Below are 20163 nucleotides of genomic sequence, written 5' to 3'. Positions count from 1 at the left end.
AAACAACTGAAAATATGTCTTATATTCTAGGTTCTTCAAAGTAGCCACCTTTTGCTTTGATGACTGCTTTGCACACTCTTGGTATTCTCTTGATGAGCTTCAAGAGGTAGTCACCGGTAATGGTTTTCACTTTACAGGTGTGCCCTGTCAGGTTTAATAAGTAGATTGTAAGCTCTCACGAGCAGGGTCGTCTTATTTTGCTTTAATGATTGTATTGTTAACATTATTACTTATGACTGTTGTGTTTGAAATTGTTAAACTGTAAAGCGCTGCGGAATATGTTAGCGCTATATAAATAAAGATTATTATTATTATTTCTTGCCTTATAAATGGGGTTGGAACCATCAGTTGTGTTGTGCAGAAGTCTGGTGGATACACAGCTGATAGTCCTACTGAATAGACTGTTAGAATTTGTATTATGGCAAGAAAAAAGCAGCTAAGTAAAGAAAAACGAGTGGCCATCATTACTTTAAGAAATGAAGGTCAGTCAGTTCGAAAAATTGGGAAAATTTTGAAAGTGTCCCCAAGTGCAGCTGCAAAAACCATCAAGCACTACAAAGAAACTGGCTCACATGAGGACCGCCCCAGGAAAGGAAGACCAAGAGTCACCTCTGCTTCTGAGGATAAGTTTATCCAAGTCACCAGCCTCAGAAATCGCAGGTTAACAGCAGCTCAGATTAGAGACCAGGTCAATGCCACACAGAGTTCTAGCAGCAGACACATCTCTACAAAAACTGTTAAGAGGAGACTTTGTGCAGCAGGCCTTCACGGTAAAATAGATACTAGGAAACCACTGCTAAGGACAGGCTACAAGCAGAAGAGACTTGTTTGGAAATCTGTGGAAACAGTGGAAATCTGTGCTTTGGTCCGATGAGTAAAATTTGAGATCTTTGGTTCCAACCACCGTGTCTTTGTGCGACGCAGAAAAGATGAACGGATGGACTCTACATGCCTGGTTCCCACCGTGAAACATGGAGGGGGAGGTGTGATGGTGTGGAGGTGCTTTGCTGGTGACACTGTTGTGAATTTATTCAAAATTGAAGGCATACTGAACCAGCATGGCTACCACAGCATCTTGCAGCAGCATGCTATCCCATCCGGTTTGCATTTAGTTGGACCATCATTTATTTTTCAACAGGACAATGACCCCAAACACACCTCCAGGCTGTGTAAGGGCTATTTGACCAAGAAGGAGCGTGATAGGGTGCAACGCCAGATGACCTGGCCTCCACAGTCACCAGACCTGAACCCAATCGAGATGGTTTGGGGTGAGCTGGACCGCAGAGTGAAGGCAAAAGAGCCAACAAGTGCTAAGCATCTCCGGGAACGCCTTCAAGATTGTTGGAATACTATTTCCGTTGACTACCTCTTGAAGCTCATCAAGAGAATGCCAAGAGTGTGCAAAGCAGTCATCAAAGCAAAAGGTGGCTACTTTGAAGAACCTAGAATATAAGACATATTTTCAGTTGTTTCACACTTTTTTGCTAAATATATAATTCCACATGTGTTCATTCATAGTTTTGATGCCTTCAGTGTGAATTTACAATTTTCATAGTCATGAAAATACAAAAAAATCTTTAAATGAGAAGTTGTGTCCAAACTTTTGCTCTGTATGTATATACATGTCAGTAACATGTGTGTGTATATATACAGTGCCTACAAGTAGTATTCAACCCCCTGCAGATTTAGCAGGATTACACATTTGGAATTAACTTGGCATTGTGACATTTGGACTGTAGATCAGCCTGGAAGTGTGAAATGCACTGCAGCAAAAAAGAATGTTATTTCTTTGGTTATTTTTTTTTTTAATTGTGAAAAGTCTTTTCAGAGGGTCATTTATTATTCAACCCCTCAACCCACCAGAATTCTGTTTGGTTCCCCTAAAGTATTAAGAAGTAGTTCAGGCACAAAGAACAATGAGCTTCACATGTTTGGATTAATTATCTCTTTTTCCAGCCTTTTCTGACTATTTAAGACCCTCCCCAAACTTGTGAACAGTACTCAAACATGGTCAACATGGGAAAGACAAAGGAGCATTCCAAGGCCATCAGAGACAAGATCGTGGAGGGTCACAAGGCTGGCAAGGGGTACAAAACCCTTTCCAAGGAGTTGGGCCTACCTGTCTCCACTGTTGGGAGCATCATCCGGAAGTGGAAGGCTTATGGAACTACTGTTAGCCTTCCACGGCCTGGACAGCCTTTGAAAGTTTCCTCCCGTGCCGAGGCCAGGCTTGTCCGAAGAGTCAAGGCTAACCCAAGGACAACAAGGAAGGAGCTCCGGGAAGATCTCATGGCAGTGGGGACATTGGTTTCAGTCAATACCATAAGTAACGTACTCCACCGCAATGGTCTCCGTTCCAGACGAGCCCGTAAGGTACCTTTACTTTCAAAGCGTCATGTCAAGGCTCGTCTACAGTTTGCTCATGATCACTTGGAGGACTCTGAGACTGACTGGTTCAAGGTTCTCTGGTCTGATGAGACCAAGATCGAGATCTTTGGTGCCAACCACACACGTGACGTTTGGAGACTGGATGGCACTGCATACGACCCCAAGAATACCATCCCTACAGTCAAGCATGGTGGTGGCAGCATCATGCTGTGGGGCTGTTTCTCAGCCAAGGGGCCTGGCCATCTGGTCCGCATCCATGGGAAGATGGATAGCACGGCCTACCTGGAGATTTTGGCCAAGAACCTCCGCTCCTCCATCAAGGATCTTAAGATGGGTCGTTGTTTCATCTTCCAACAAGACAACGACCCAAAGCACACAGCCAAGAAAACCAAGGCCTGGTTCAAGAGGCAAAAAATCAAGGTGTTGCAGTGGCCTAGTTAGTCTCCTGACCTTAACACAATTGAAACTTGTGGAAGGAGCTCAAGATTAAAGTCCACATGAGACACCCAAAGAACCTAGATAACTTGGAGAAGATCTGCATGGAGGAGTGGGCCAAGATAACTCCAGAGACCTGTGCCGGCCTGATCAGGTCTTATAAAAGACGATTATTAGCTGTAATTGCAAACAAAGGTTATTCCACAAAATATTAAACCTAGGGGTTGAATAATAATTGACCCACACTTTTATGTTTAAAATTTATAAAAATTTAACTGAGCAACAAAACTTTTTGGTTTGTAAGATTTATGCATCTGTTAATAAATTCTGCTCTTGTTTGAAGTTTGAAGGCTCTAACTTATTTGCATCTTATTAAACCTGCTAAATCTGCAGGGGGTTGAATACTACTTGTAGGCACTGTATATATATATATATATGTATTTATTTTGCACAGAAAAATAGACAGAAGAAATTCATCTGCTGGCTTTTGTAAAATCACTGCAGGAGCCGACAGGATAAAAGAGATGGATTACATACAGTAAATACATATAGAATAGGTAGATATATAGATATCAATGACAAATACAATTAGTATAGTGTGTGCAAATTACTGGACATATATTTAATTAATAAAAGATTATTTTACGGAAAAAAAAGGGCATGGACACCCGTACAATTTTCGCAACTAGCAGAGGGAAAGCCAGTGACTTGGGGCAGATATTTATAGCCTGGGAAGGGGGAAAAACCCATGGAGCTTCCCAGGCTATTAATATTAGCTCACAACTTTTTTTCTTAGCCTTTACTGGCTATTAAAATAGGGGACCCCCCAAAAAAGAAGTGGGGTCCCCCTAGAATTAATAACCAGCAAAGGCTATGCAGACAGCTGCGGACTGATAGTAATAGCCTAGGGAGGGGCCATGGATATTGTCCCCCCCTGACTAAAAGCATCAGCACTCAGCCACCCCAGAAAAGGTGCATCTCTAAGATGCACCAATTTTGGCACTTAGCCTCGCTCTTCCCACTTCCCACTTCCCCCTGTAATGGTGGCAAGTGAGGTAATAGTTGTGGGGATTGATGTCACCTTTGTGACATCAAGCTCCGAGGTTAGTAATGGAGAGGCATTAATAAGATGCCCCCATTGCTAACCCCATAGTCAAATTGTTAAGAAAACCCAGATACCCAGTAAAAAATCCTTTAATTGAAATAAAGACACAGACTCCTTTAATGTTCTAAATTACTTACTGCCACACCTGATTCCCCGACGCCCTCGATCTCCTGTAATAAAAGTAAAATAATAAACCAACAATATACTCATACCTGTCCGTCGTTGTGTTCCACGTAGTAATCTATATCTGGGAAATATACAGTTTTCAACAGAACGGTGCCAAGATGCGACTGTCACTGAAGCTGCGCTCCCTCACAGCCTGAACTGCACTCAACTCTGCAGCGTGGGAAAATGAACTGGCATTTTCCCACATTCCAGAGTTCAGCGCAGGTTAGGCTGTGAGGCAGCGCAGCATCAGTGATGGCACCACTAGTCACTGATTTCATTACTAATTCGTGGGCTTGATGTCACCTTACAATACAAAGGTGACATCAACCCGACAACTGTTACCCCACTTGCCACCGCTACAGGGCAAGTGGGATGAGCAAGGCTACATGCCAGAATTGGCGCATCTTAGAGATGTGCCTTTTCTGGGGTGGCTGGGAGCTGATGTTTTTAGCTGGGGGGGCAATAACCATGGTCCCTTCTTAGGCTAATAATATCAGCCCCCAGGCGCTGACTTTCCCTCTGCTGGTTAAAAAATTCTGCGGGAGCCCACGCCATTTTTTTTCCCGAAAAATAATCTTTTATTAATTACATATTACATACATGACCCATAATTTGCGCACACACTACAAATTGGATTGGTCACTGATATTCAAAGTACTTGTTCTCACCCACAAAGTGCAGCATCCCCTTACATCTCCTCCCTCATTTCTGTCTATCGACCTAACTGACCGCTGCGCTCTGCAAACGACTTTCGACTAACCTCTGCTCTAATCTGTACCTCCCACTCCCGACTCCAAGACTTCTCCCGTGCTGCACCAATGCTCTACCCCAAGATATTAGGACCAGCCACAATTTGCACAGTTTTAGGCACTCCCTCAAAACACATTTGTTCAGAGCGGCCTATCACGTTCCCTAATCAAAGTCATTTTATGTTTGTGTGTGTGTAGCCCATTCACTATCTCCATCTATCCCCCACCCCCTGAAGATGGCTGGACCATCATTGTAAATACATCTTTGTAAATACACACCTGTACTTTGTATCTCCCCCACCTCATTGTAGATTGTAAGCTCTCACGAGCAGGCTCGTCTTATTTGCTTTAATTATTATATTGTTAACATTGTTACTTATGACTGTTATGTTTCAAATTGTTAAACTGTAAAGCGCTGCGGAATATGTTAGCACTATATAAATAAAGATTATTATTATTATTATCTTTATATCTACCTATTCTGCATCTCTTTACTGTATGTAAACCATGTCTTCCATCCTGTCGGCTCCTGCAGTGATTTTACAGAAGCTGGCAGATGAATCTATCTATCTTTCTGTGTAAAATAAATACATATATATGTGTATCTTACTGACATGTCTCTTCTACCCTGTCACTCTATGATTATACTGTATGCTGCAGATCATTTGCCGGCTTTTAATCTGTTTATCTATCTAATATATACAGTATATATATATATATATATATATATATATATATATACCGTATATATGTGTGTGTGTGTGTGTGTGTTTTAAAGAATATTACTTTTTAAAACGATGTGTAAATGACAGAGCACTGCTGTATGTAAAAGCTCATGTTAAAATCGCATTGCATACGGATTGCATACAGATGTCATACGGATACTACATGCGAGGAAATCGCATCATCACATTGCAAACGGATTACACACGGATCACCATACAGAGAACACTCGTGCGACTCTCGGCCGAGAGAATCAGACAGAATTTTAATATGTTAAGTTTCCTCCTGACTCAAATGGTTAGTCAGCTGCTGGCTGAGGCCGGTGCTGAGTTCTTCCGGCTTCCCTGCCTAACGAGCTGTCCTCACTTCTGGCGGCAGCGGGTGACCACTGGTTTTACCCACTGAGCCCCTAGTCCATTATGCTGCAGCTCCGCAAAGGGATATTGACCACAATCCTTCCTCCACACGCCTGCCGAAACCTGGACGCCCTCACTGTGCCTTACCATGATCGCTGCTATGCGGCCTATCCTTCCCCACAGCTCAGCGCTCCTCTCTCTGGCTGGAAACCCCTTTCTTTTCCCGCACAAACCCTTGTATACCTTCCTGGCTCGCCACGCCCCTTCTGCCCGGGTTCAAGGTTTGCGCCGTTCTCAGTCTCCTTCCCCCCTGCACCAGCAGGTTCAGCCCCAGCAGTTCCGGACCCGGTGCCCTGTCAGCACCCACAGCCCGGTCTTCTTTCCTACATGGCGGCAAAGTCCTTTGAAGGTTTGATATTGACTTTTAGGAATGCTACTTCCAATAAGTTGCTCTCCAGTTCCAGTCCTTTTATCTCTGAAGAGGCTATTTGCATGTTTAATTGTTTAATGCTCAGAGGAGCATTACATTGCCTATAAGTCTTTCTACGCCAATTTAGCAATCTTCACAAGAAGAAACTTTACCCTTAGACCAACAATTTTAGGTGCTCTCCTAAACATTTAGTTATTTCTCCTGATTCCAACATAAACATATACGCCCAACTAAACATACATCTTTATTTCCTTATCTCCTGTAAGAAAAAAAGGAATTGGACATGTTGGAATCCAGCATTGGCAAACCTTCTTTCTCATAATATCTGTTCTCACAGAAAAGTTGGGTAGCCCACATACATGTACTCATCATCTGAGAAAGTGCGGCATTGACTTGCCATCAGGTGTATACAGGCAATATTATGCAGAATGCAGAAAACGTTATCATTGCAAAATCTATATGATGTTTACAGTAAACTGAAATGTAAGAACCACGGGAAAGGAATACAGTCAGTTGTGTTTAGAGTTAATGCTTAACAGAGGAAGTTATTGGACAATGTTTATTGGAGGGGAATGATATCCACTGTCAGATAGCATGTACTACTTCCTAGAAAGAGTTCTATCTTGTGTATATCACAAATGTTGCTTCCAAGCACAAAGGTTTTGTCACACTTTCTAAACATAGATAGGAAGAGATCTTTCAATCACAGGTAGCAAAATGGGGAGAATGGAGGGGAGCCACCCATCAGATATTTGTTCTAGATCCTGGTGTTTTACATAAAGCCTGGGATGACTGAACACAAAGCTCCATGAAAAAAATGTCTTTGTGTCTAACTTCAATATTCCTATTACTAAATTGCTAACAAGTTAAATTTAAAGGGAATCTGTCAGCATGTTTTTGCTATGTAATCTATGGACAGCATGAGGTAGGGGATAAAACACTGAATAGAGCGAGGTGTCACTTATTAGGCTGCGTACTGCTGTTTACTTACAATGAAGGTTTTATCATTAGGATATTATCATTGCTGGGACTAGCTGCCTCGTGTTAAGTCATCTGACCATGCCCCCACATCAAATAAGCAACGTACTGTCAATAGACAATGTACATAGAGAGCTGTGGTGTGGGTTGAGTTAGCTTTCTGAGCTCTGCCACATCTAAGATCTCTGTTTGTGTCACAACTGCTGTACCCAGTAAACTAAGTGATACATCGTTGGAATCAAGATCTATTTTCCTACATTTTTCTGCTCTCCGATGAGAGCCCGATGACTGGTAATTTAAATGATTAAGTTATGTCTGCCCACAGTCATCACTAAAGGCAGCTACATTCACTTTTATGAATATCATGAAAAGTCTCCTATCAAACATTTTGGTAATTTATGTATATGTATGCACATAGGGCATTTTCATTCACATTGGTGAAGTTGGCATTGTACTAAATATTACTTTTATGAATCTACATTCACTTGGCTCTGCCTGAGTAGACTGAAGGCACAAAGACAAGTTTTTGGCTTTGTACTCCCTGCTCTTGAGGTGTGGTTTCTGGGTACTGTCAAACCTACCTCAGGTGGTCTGCGCAATCTGCCATTCTATGTGGCTCATGTATGTTTTTTGGCAGATAAAAAAGGAGAGATATGTATTGCAAGAGTATGGACCTATAAGTACTAATGGTACAGTGTGTCCATCGCTGGGATCCCCATAATGAGGCAGAATGAGGCCTCCTAACTCTTATGTGTCTCTTCATGAAAAAGTGGATGAGGTCATACATGAATGTTGCTCTCTTCATTTAGTTTATGGCAAGTGTAAAAAAAAAACTTTAATGTGTAATTAACTCCAATTGCCTACAACGGAGAGAGCAACGGGCATGTGTGGTTCCATCCTTTCCACAGATCAAAAAGGGGAAAGGTGACTCCCATTCTTATGATGCGTTAGAGTGGTGGACGTGGCACTGGAACCTAAGTTTGCAATATCCCTTTAAGTTTAATTGCAGCCATTGGAATTGGTGTAGTTTTAACAATGTTGTCCCTTAGACAACTAAAAGGTTATGTACCCGTTTATGACAATACAAACTCCTTGGCACTCCAAACACCCCCACACTAAGTACTAATAGGCCTTTTAACCCATACTTGTTAAGGGTACCCATCATGTTGTCCGTCTTCTAAAACTGACATTGCTGAAAAAGCCAGAATTTATGCCCCGCACTGCCTATAGATCCCGAGTTTTCTAGCTTATTGGTACACTACTTGTCAGCCTATAATACGGGCATGGCTGAAAGTGTTGGCAGCCTTGAAATTGTTCCAACAATTATGAAGTATTTCTCCCAGAAAATAACTGCAATTACAAATGTTTTGTTATACACATGTTTATTTTCTTTATGTATATTGGAAAAACACAAAAAAAAAGCATGAAAAAAGGTAAATTTTACATAAGTTCACACAAAACAGTTAAAATTGTTAACATCTTTCCAAAATTGTGGGTAAACAACTTTGGTTCAAGCATATGATGCTTGTTCAAGCTCACCAATGGCAAGTAGGATGTGTTGGCAATATGAAAATTACACCAGAAAACAGATAAAAAGGGGAGAAGTTGACTCAATTTTAGGATTGTGTGTCTGTGTGTGCCACACTAAGTGTGGAGAACAGAAAAAAGAGGAGAGAACTGTCTGAGGACTTGAGAACCAAAATTGTTGAAAAATAAAAACAATCTCAAGGTTACAAGTGCATCTCCAGAGATCTTGATGTTCCTTTGTCCACAGAGTGCAACATAATCAAGACATTTACAATCCGTGGCACTGTAGCTAATCTCCCTGTACATGGACAGCAGAAAAAAATTGATGAAAGGTTGCAACGTAGGATAGTCCAGATGGTGGATAAATAGCCCCAATCAAGTTCCAAAGAAGTTCAAGATGTCCTGCAGGCTCAGGGTGCATCAGTGTCAGCTCAAACTATCCGTTGTCCTTTGAAATAAATGAAACACTATGGCTGGAGACTCAAGTGGACCCCATTGCTGACACAGAAACATAAAATAATTTAGACTGAAGTTTACCAAAAGTGTTTGTGCTTTAGCCTGTGGCACTGCTGAGGTGCTACGGAAGCCCAGGTTGCTTTGATAGCAGCCTTCGGCTCGTCTGCATTGTTGGGTCTGGTGTTGCTCATCTCCCTCTTGACAATGCCCCATAGATTCTCTATGGGGTTAAGGTCAAGAAAGTTTGCTGGCCAATCAAGCGCAGTAATACTGTTGTTTTTAAACCAGGTATTGGTACTTTTGGCAGTGTGGACAGGTGCCAAGTCCTGCTGGAGAAGGAAATTTCCATCTCCAAAAAGCTTGTCGGCAGAGGGAAGCATGAAGTGTCTAAAATTTCTTGGTAGACAGCTGCACTGACTTTGGTCTTGATAAAGGACAGTGGACCTACACCAGCAGATGACATGGCTCCCCAAACCATCACTGATTGTGGAAACTTCACAGTAGACCTCAAGCAGCTTGGATTGTGTGCCTTTCCACTCTTTCTCCAGACCTTAATTTCCACATGAAATGCAATATGTACTTACTTTCATCTGAAAACAACACCTTGGACCACTGAGCAACAGTCCAATTCTTTTTCTCCTTGGCCCAGAAAAGACGCTTCTGACGTTGTCTATTGGTCATGAGTGGCTTGGCACAAGGAATGCGACACTTGTAGCCCATGTCCTGGATACCTCTGTGTGTGGTGGCTCTTGCAGCAATGACTCCAGCAGCAGTCCACTTCTTGTGAATGTCCCCCCAAATTTTTGAACGGCCTTTTCTTAACAATCATTTCAAGGCTGTGGTTATCCCGGTTGCTTGTGCACCTTTTTCTGCCACCTTTTTTCCTTCAACTCAGCTTTTTAATAATATACTTGGATACAGCTCTCTGTGAACCGCCAGCCTCTTTAGCAATGACCTTTTGTGGCTTACCCTCCTTATGGAGTGTGCCAATGACTGCCTTCTGGACATCTGTCAAGTCAGCAGTCTTCCCCATAATTGCGGAGCCTACTGAACCAGACCCATACTAAGGGACCTTTTTAAACGCGTAGGAAGCCTATGCAGGTGTTTTTTGTTAATTTTAATTTACTGAGATAATGACTTTTGGGTTTTCATTGGCTGTAAGCCCTAAATATCAACATTAACAGAAGTAAAAACTTGAAATAGATCACTCTGTTTGTAATGACTCTATATAAAATTTAACTTTTTGTATTAAAGAACTGAAATAAATTAACCTTTTTATTTTCTAATTTTGTGAGAAGCACCTGTATATCTGTAGGAATTGTGGGAAAAACAAGCATGTGGCTACTACCCTACAACTACCCATTTTCTGACCTATTTTATTTTTTTTACAGTGCTTTTAATTGAGTTACATTTTATGGCTTTGCTCAATCAGTATTGTTCTTACGTTTTGGCCTGTTGAAAAATGAAAAGATGATGATAAATATAGATGTTTATTATATATTATTTCATGTGTCATATAAGAGTTCTTATTATTTGTGTGCAGGATGGCCGTCATTTTTTGATGTTGTCAATCCAGAAGCCATAATGCTTACTGATGATTTTTCATTTGGGATGCACAGAGTAGAAACGAGTTGTAGTCAGGTCAGTATCTTTCTATTACATAATTAGTGCTACTAACTATTATATTTAGCTCATATTAAACTTGAACTACAATTTGTAACACAAATTTTTGTTCCCAGCTACTATGTGGCATTTACTAGTACTTATGTTTAAAAAATTTAGACTATTGCTATTGATACCCTAAATGTTCCTTTTGTGACACATACATAGCTATTTAAAAATGTCCTTATTTTTTAATGAGAAAACTGGTAAAATTGCTTCTTTTAAGTTGCATAAAATTCATAAAAAAAGAACAGTCACAGTTTCAACTGTCATGGCAGTCACATGATGCAGTATATTGATTAGAGTTAGTAGTGCACTCCTTAAAGTGTTAGTGGTGCTTTAAGAGGAAAAAAAAAAGTCCAAAAATGATTAATAAGTAACCTCAAGCACTTAACATGATGATTTTGATGAGAAAAATATCTTAGCAGAAATTTTTCTCATCAAAATCATCATGTTGAGTGCTTGAGGTTACTTATTAATAGTCACATGATGCAGTTTGGCAACTTTCTTGGCCTAGAGACCACTATCAATGAGCTGGATGCTGCTGTTTCTCTTTTCTTGGGAAATCTTCATGGCTGCTTCTCGATTTGACCCAGGGACCTTTTGCTTGGAAATCAACCTAATAATACACTGAGCTATCACGAAATGTGAGAACAGGTTGTAATTTATAGTATACAAGAGGAAAAAGATTTTATCACCACCTGGAGCAAAACAGTAGCAATGCAGTGACATGACAATAATCTGCATAACTAATCATATGCTAAATAGTTGCAAGTCAAATTTATGTATGAGATAGTCAAGATGATTGTCTATAAAATGATGGTAGTCTCAAGTTCGAAACAGTAGTGGATGGCGAGATGTGGAGCCTGAAAAGCAAAAGTTCAAAAGATTGTTACTATTTTGCTCATCAGTGTAAATCAATAAAATACACATTATTAATTATTTTAGTGTAGTACCCTGGAGGTTATGTGGTGACTGGAATGTTATATGTTTTAAGTCTAGTATAGATGTTCATTAATTTATAAAGAATTAACTTTTTACATTTTCTCATTGTAGTGCGGTGCTCATCTCGGTCACATATTTGATGATGGTCCACGTCCAACTGGTAAAAGATACTGCATAAACTCTGCATCCATGAACTTCATACCAGAAGAGTCAAGTGGCGCTGAGGGAAGAAGTTCCTTGGAATTACCTGGAAAAACTGAATTGTAAAAAGTGTACTTACCAGAGTGTAGGGCTTCACAGGCATTTTCTGGACTGACCATTTTCTGAATAGTTCCCAGAATATCATACTCACTGTAAATTCACAAGTTCCAGTTATGTTTTATGCTTCTCCAAAGAATGTGTCTTACAACTTATATCTACTTTCCAGGCAATCATTCATATGTACACAAGAGAGGGACTTCAACAAAAATCATTTGTGACACACTTCTCTTTACAATAACCAAGGGCCAAAGTAAAACAAGAATACAATTAATATTCCTAAATATAAAAACCTACATGTATTATTCATATGCTATATTTAGTCTTCTTTCCTTATGTCAACAATGTTAACACATAGGAGCCGATTCATTAAGGCCAGCATCGTAAATGCTAATGTCAATAAATGGGCTCGCTGGACTACGATGAATATAATTCATTAAGAGGTGCATCTGTTACTTGGCGTGCGCATCCACTAGAAATGTAGTCTAGTCTGAAATTAGAATTTGATGGACAGTTATAGCCCCATGCCTTTCTGACCATGCTATGGCCATATTGGTGTTGCCAAAAAAAATGCCAAAAGTGGCAATATTTTTGCACAACTTACAAGTTGCTCCAAAATATTGCCACTTATTAAGGTGTTTTATGCCATAGAGTTTTGGTATTTGACAGTACAAAATATACATTTAAAAGACAATGAAAGACCAATGAAATAGTGGAAGGATGGAAATGAAAGCTGAACTATTTGACTGGGTTAAATCCTCAATATTTATTTCTAGAGAATTTACAAAAATGAAACTCAAGCTGTAAGATTTAGAAATTCTGTGCAAACTTTGCAGGGTGTCACTACAGTTTTAGTTTACAACTATGAAGTGCCCTTTACTGTCATCAGTATATCAATGCACAATCAATATTTTATTTCTTAAATATATTATATTAACTTTCTCATTAAGCTAAAGCTTCGCTGTTATAAATATTTTTTCATAAATCAGTAGTACTAATAAATACCTGAAAAATATATTGCTAGGAGAAAGTAATGTATTCCTTATCTACCGAGGCTCTGTAGTTGCCTTATCCTTATTTGCTGATTCTGTGTAAATGTTTAAAAACCTAGAATAATATACTTAATAGTAGATGATAGGAAGGTTGCAGCTGTAGATTCTCTGTCTCTCTGTGTCTCTTTGTATTTTTGGGAAAGCATGATGCTATATTGGGAGACAACTCATTGGCACAGAATGCTGCTCAGCCGAAATAAGGATATCAGAAAAAAAAGGGTAAACATTATACCATTTTGTGCCTGCACAAAAAGAATGCAAAAGTAGTACATGTACAGGAGTCATGCAAAATGAAAACCTCTGCCTGCACTGTATCTAATATATTTGAATAATGAAAGGTCTGCCTTATTTTGTCGCAAACACTAAGGCTACTTTCACACTAGCGTCGTGTGACGTACGTCGCAATCCGTCGTTTTGTGAAAAAACAGATCCTGCAAATGTGCTTGCAGGATGCATTTTTTCCCATACACTTGTATTAGCGACGGATCGCGATGGATTGCCACATGTCGCATCCGTCGTGCGATGGATGCGTCGTGTTTTGGCGGACCGTCGGCACAAAAAAGTTACATGTAACGTTTTTTTGTGCGTCGTGTCCGCCATTTCCGACCGCGCATGCACGGCCGGAACCCCGCCCCCTCCTCCCCAGACATTACAATGGGGCAGAGGATGTGTTGAAAAACTGCATCCGCTGCCTCCGTTGTGCTTTTATTTTACAGTATGCGTCGGTACATCGGCCCAACGCACTGCGACGGACCCGTACCGACGCTAGTGTGAAAGTAGCCTTAGTTTAACTAGCGTCTCTACAAAGTCAGTGGTAAGACTACTTGCTTAAGTATAAATACACAAACACATTTCTGTATTACAGTAATTTGTAGTCTGTTGAGTTGCGTAGATCTCATTTATATAACAGGACAGCATGTAAGTAAAGGTTATGAAAATTGTAATTTTATATGAGACATTTCCTACAGTCTTTCAATGTACAGTTACAAAATAGTAACAGTATGATATGCTTTTGCAATTATATATTTCTTAGAATTGTAAAAATAAAGTTTGAACCTTCACCATCTTTTGTGTTCCATGATATATATATACAGTATATGTAGAATTTAAATGTATTGACGACAAAGTGTCATGTTGGAAATCTATTGTATTTGTATGGGTGGTTGATTTCACTGCTAGTCAAAGACACAGCTTCTACCAAAATGAATATTGGACATAATAATATCCATATACCTCTATAGATAATAAATAGTTGGGAGACCATCAACATTTAATGTATTTTGCTATCTTAACCCCTTAGTGACAGAGCCAATTTGGTAGTTAATGACCGAGCCAATTTTTACAATTCTGACCACTGTCACTTTATGAGGTTATAACTCTGGAATGCTTTAACAGATCCTGTTGATTCTGAGAATGTTTTTTTGTGACATATTGTACTTCATGTTAGTGGTAACATTTCTTCGATATTACTTGCGATTATTTATGAAAAAAACGGAAATATGGCGAAAATTTTTACAATTTTGCGATTTTCAAACCTTGTATTTTTATTCCCATAAATCAGAGAGATATGTCACAAAAAATAGTTAATAAATAACATTTCCCACATGTCTACTTTACATCAGCACAATTTTGTTAGGGAGTTATAAGGGTTAAAAGTTGACCAGCAATTTCTCATTTTTACAACACCATTTTTTTTTTAGGGACCACATCACATTTGAAGTCATTTTGAGGGGTCTATATGATAGAAAATAACCAAGTGTGACACCATTCTAAAAACTGCACCCCTCAAGGTGCTCAAAACCACATTCAAGAAGTTTATTAACCCTTTACGTGCTTCACAGGATCTGAAACAATGTGGAAGGAAAAATTGAACATTTAACTTTTTTTTGCAAACATTTTACTTCAGAACCATTTTTTTTTATTTTCACAAGTGTAAAAACAGAAATTTAACCATAAATTTTGTTGTGCAATTTCTCCTGAATACGCTGATACCCCATATGTGGGAGTAAACCACTGTTTGGGCGCACCGCAGAGCTTGGAAGAGAAGGAGCGCCGTTTGACTTTTTCAATGCAGAATTGGCTGGAATTGAGATCGGATGCCATGTCGCGTTTGAAGAGTTACATTTTATGGCTTTGCCCAATCAGTACTGTTCTTACGTTTTGGCCTGTTGAAAAATGAAAAGATGATGATAAATATAGATGTTTATTATATATTATTTCATGTGTCATATAAGAGTTCTTATTATTTGTGTGCAGGATGGCCATCATTTTTTGATGTTGTCAATCAAGAAGCCATAATGCTTACTGATGATTTTTCATTTGGGATACATAGAGTAGATGTGTCTAAACAGTGGACACCCCCACAAGTGACACCATTTTGGAAACTAGACCCCTTAAGGAACTTATCTAGATGTGTGGTGAGCACTTAGAGCTTCCAAGTGCTTCACAGAAGTCTATAAAGTAGAGCCGTGAAAATAAAATCAAAAATGATGTTTTCGCCCACAAATTCTTATTTTCACAAGGGTAACAGGAGAAATTAGACGGCAAAAGTTGTTGTGCAATTTCTCCTGAGTACGTCAATACCCCATATGTGGGGGTAAACCACTGTTTGCGCGCACCGCAGAGCTTGGAAGGGAAGGAGTGCCGTTTTACTTTTTCAATGTAGAATTGGCTGGAATTGAGATCGGACGCCATGTCGCGTTTGGAGAGCCCCTGATGTGCCTAAACAGTAGAAACCCCCCACAAGTGACACCATTTTGGAAATTAGACCCCTTAAGGAACTTATCTAGATGTGTGGAGAGCACTTTAAACCCCCAGGTGCTTCACGGAAGTTTATAACGTAGAGCCGTGAAAATAAAAAATCGCATTTTTTCTAAAAATAGGATCATTTTGCCCCCAAATTTTTATTTTGACAAGGGTAACAGGAGAAATTAGACCACAAAAGTTGTTGTGCAATTTCTTCTGAGTATGTCGATACCCCATATGTGGGGGTAAAAAACTGTTTGGGCGCACCGCAGAGCTTGGAAGTGAAGGAGTGCCGTTTTACTTTTTTTTTCCTCAAAAATGATTTTTTTAGCCTGCAATTTTTTATTTTCTCAAGGGTAACAGGAGACATTGGACCTCAAAATCTGTTGACCAGTTTGTCGACTGTTTGTTGACTGTTTGGGCACCCATCGGGGCTCGGAAGGGAAGGAGCGCTGCTTGGAATGCAGACTTTGATGGGATGGTCTGCGGGCGTCATATTGCATTTGCAGAGCTCCTGATGTACCTAAACAGTAGAACCCCCCCCACAAGTGACACCATTTTGGAAACTAGACCCCCCAAAGAGCTTATCTAGATGTGTGGTGAGCACTATGAACCCCCAACTGCTTCACAGAAGTTTATAATGTAGAGCCATGAAAATAAAAAAAATCATATTTTTTCCACAAAAATGATCTTTTCACCCCAAAATTTTTACTTTCACAAGGGTAACAGGAGAAATTGGACCCCAAAATTTATTGTGCAATTTATGCTGAGTAGGCTGATACCCCATATGTGGGGGTAAACCACTTTTTGGGTGCATGGCAGAGCTCGGAAGGGAAGGAGCGCCGTTTTGGAAACTTTTTTTTTTTCCTCAAAAATGATTTTTTTAGCCTGCAATTTTTTATTTTATCAAGGGTAACAGGAGACATTGGACCTCAAAATCTGTTGACCAGTTTGTCGACTGTTTGCTGACTGTTTGGGCACCCATCGGGGCTCGGAAGGGAAGGAGCGCTGCTTGGAATGCAGACTTTGAAAGAATGGTCTGCGGGCATTATGTTGCGTTTGCAGAGCCCCTGATGTACCTAAACAGTAGAAACCCCCCACAAGTGACCCCATTTTGGAAACTAGACCCCCCAAGGAACTTATTTAGATGTGTGGTGAGAACTTTGAATGCCCAAGTGCTTCACAGAAGTTTATAATGCAGAGTCTTGAAAATAAAATATATTTTTTTCCACCAAAAAGATTTTTTAGCCCCCAAGTTTTTATTTTCACAAGAGCAACAAGAGAAATTGGACCCCAAAAGTTGTTGTCCAATTTGTCCTGAGTACACTGATACCCCATGTGTGGGGGGGACCACTGTTTGGGTGCACGGAAGAGCTCAGAAGGGAAGGAGCGCCGTTTTGGAGTGCAGACTTTGATAGAATGGTCTGCGGGCGTTATGTTGCGTTTGCAGAGCCCCTGATGTACCTAAACAGTAGAAACCCCCCACAAGTGACCCCATTTTAGAAACTAGACCCCCCAAGGAACTTATCTAGATGTGTTGTGAGAACTTTGAATGCCCAAGTGCTTCACAGAAGTTTATAACGTTGAGCCGTGAAAATAAATAAAATAATATTTTCCCACAAAAATATTATTTTAGCTCCAAATTTTTATATTTTCACAAGGGTAACAGGAGAAAATGGAACTGAAAATTTGTTGTGCAATTTCTCCAAAGTACACTGATACCCCATATGTGGTTAAAAACTACATTTGACTGACAGTGCAAATCTCAAAAGGGAAGAAGCTTCATATTGGAGTTCACATTTTGATGGACTGGTTTGAGGGTGCCATATCAAATTAGCAGAGCCAGGACAGCAGAACCCCCCATAAGAGACCCCATTTTACAAATTAGACCGCTCAATGAGTTCATCTAGAGGTGCAGTCATCATATTGACACCACAGGTGGGTCACAGGATTTTATATCATTGGGCATTGCGCAGAAAAGGGCATATCATTGGGCAGAAAAGATAAAATAATTACATTTTTACCACCAAAATTAAATTGTAGCCCCACATTTAATATTTTCACACTGGGAAATGAGTAAAAATGGCACATTTGTCCCACAATTTCTGTTATAATTTTTCACATTTCGGCTGACAGAGTCATGCTTATATTTTGCGGGACAAGTTGACATTTTTACTGATACGATTTTGTGCGACATTAAATTTTTTGATCGCTTTCTATTCTGATTTTTGCAAGGTAGAATGAACAAAAATCATTAATTCAAGAATTGTTTTTCATGTATTTTTTTAAGTAATTCCGCTTGTGGTAAAATTTATGAGGCAGCTGTATTCTTGGGGTCAGTACGATTACAGTGATACCATATTTATAGAGTTTTTTTTATGTTTTGGCGCTTTTACACATAAATGAAAACTATTTTATAGAAAAAATAATTATTTTTACATTGCTTTATCCTGAGAGCTTTAACTTTTTCTGCTGGATCTTTTAGATCCATTTTTATTCCACTTTTTGTTGGGAAGTATGATGATAAAGCATTGTTTTTTGCCTCCTTTTTTAATTTTTTGCGGCTTTCACTACAGGGGTCAACTAGTGGCACAGTTTCATAGGTTGGGTCGTTCCGGACATGGCGGTACCAAATATATGCATTTTTTTAAATAAAAATATTTATGTATGCGTACAATATATATATATATATATATATATATATATATATATATATATATATATATATATATATATACAGTATACAGCTCTGGCAAAAATTAGGAGGTCACCACATCAAAACCCCGTCATGGACAGCCCAATCTCCAGACCTGAACCCCATTGAAAACCTCTGGAATGTAATCAAGAGGGTGGTGGATAATCAGAAGCCATCAAACTAAGAAGAGCTACTTATATTTTTGCACCAGAAGCAGTGCAAGGCCGGCGTCACACTAGCAAATTTTACGGACGTATGAGAGGCGCAGAAAATACGCATTGCAAACGGTACAATGATTCTCTATGGCCCAGCTCCTATCTGGCGTATTTTACGCATCCGTATTTTACGGTCTTGTACGGCCGTAGAAAATCGCAGCATGCTGCGTTTGTCAGCGTATTGCGCAAAAAATCTGCCAATGAAAGTCAATGGGGTGAGAAAAATACGGATTACACACGGACAAGCAGTGTGACTTGCGAGAAATACGCAGCGGTGTTCTATAGAAAAGCCGGCAATTCAGCACGGTGTACAGTAAAATCACACTGACAGGTTAGAATAGAATAACTAAAATAAATGTCTACACATAGTATAGGGGTATATATATATATATATATATATATATATATATATATATGTCAGTGGGACACACATATATATTTACATTTCATACAGTGCTAGATAGCTGGCATAACCTTGGATGAACTCGAGCGTGGGACTTTTTCTGATTATTTTCTCACGCTCGAGTTCATCTTAGGTTATACCAGCAGGGGGCGCAGCACCGCAAGTCTAGGTAGCTAAGTTCCCCTGCTTCCCATTCATTCCCCAGATTTTACAGTCAGGAGCACAGCTGCATTAGCAGAGCTCCTGCTTGTAAAATTATTTAGCCCCTTCAGATGGATTTACAGCGTGGGACAAGACTGAACGACGGAAGGTATGGGATATTGTTGATTTTTTATTTTAACTTTGTTTCAGGTGACAAGGGTCTTCAATTGGATTGAGAGTATAATAAACTATTACAACACCCTGTGTCTTTATTTCAATAAAATACTTTTTTCCTAATGTGTGTGTGCTTTATTAACCATTTACTACTATTGGATTAATAATGGAAAGGTGTCGTATTGACACCTCTCCATTATTAACCTGGCTTAATATCACCTTACAATAGCAAGGTGACATTAACCCTTTATTACCCCATATCCCACCGCTACACGGGAGTGGGAAGAGAGAGTCTAAGTGCCAGAATAGGCGCATCTTACAGATGTGCCTTTTCTGGGGTGGCTGGGGGCAGATGTTTTTAGTCAGGGGGGGTCCTATAACCATGGTACCTCTCTAGGCTATTAATATCTTCCCTCAGTCACTGGCTTTCCCACTCTGGCGGAGAAAATTGCGCAGGAGCCCACGCCAATATTTTCAGTGATTTAACCCTTTATTTTAAGAGCTAGAGCCCCCAAATTTTGCACAGACACTTGGAACATTACTAATGAGATGAGGAAT

The 20163-nt window shown here is 39.7% G+C and overlaps 1 protein-coding gene across 7 annotated transcripts in view; it reads left to right on the top strand.

The window, feature by feature from the left end:
* The window catches only part of MSRB3 (methionine sulfoxide reductase B3), a 411351-nt gene extending 397058 nt beyond the window's left edge, over positions 1-14293 (top strand). For 5 of the 7 annotated variants that reach the window (XM_077265195.1, XM_077265193.1, XM_077265192.1 and 2 more), the window contains 2 exons: positions 10859-10956; positions 12034-14293. In XM_077265195.1, coding sequence (XP_077121310.1) covers positions 10859-10956; positions 12034-12189 — 254 coding nt within the window. In that variant the 3' untranslated portion in view covers positions 12190-14293. The remainder of the gene's footprint in view (positions 1-10858; positions 10957-12033) is intronic. The other 2 variants (XR_013215777.1, XR_013215776.1) reach the window with 1 other exon arrangement.
* The last annotated feature ends 5870 nt before the right edge of the window (positions 14294-20163 follow it).

The sequence above is a fragment of the Ranitomeya variabilis genome, chromosome 5, assembly GCF_051348905.1.
Source record: "Ranitomeya variabilis isolate aRanVar5 chromosome 5, aRanVar5.hap1, whole genome shotgun sequence".
Classification (NCBI taxonomy): Eukaryota; Metazoa; Chordata; class Amphibia; order Anura; family Dendrobatidae; genus Ranitomeya; species Ranitomeya variabilis.
Note: the sequence above shows the minus strand (reverse complement) of the source record. Positions and strands in the feature narration are given on the sequence as shown.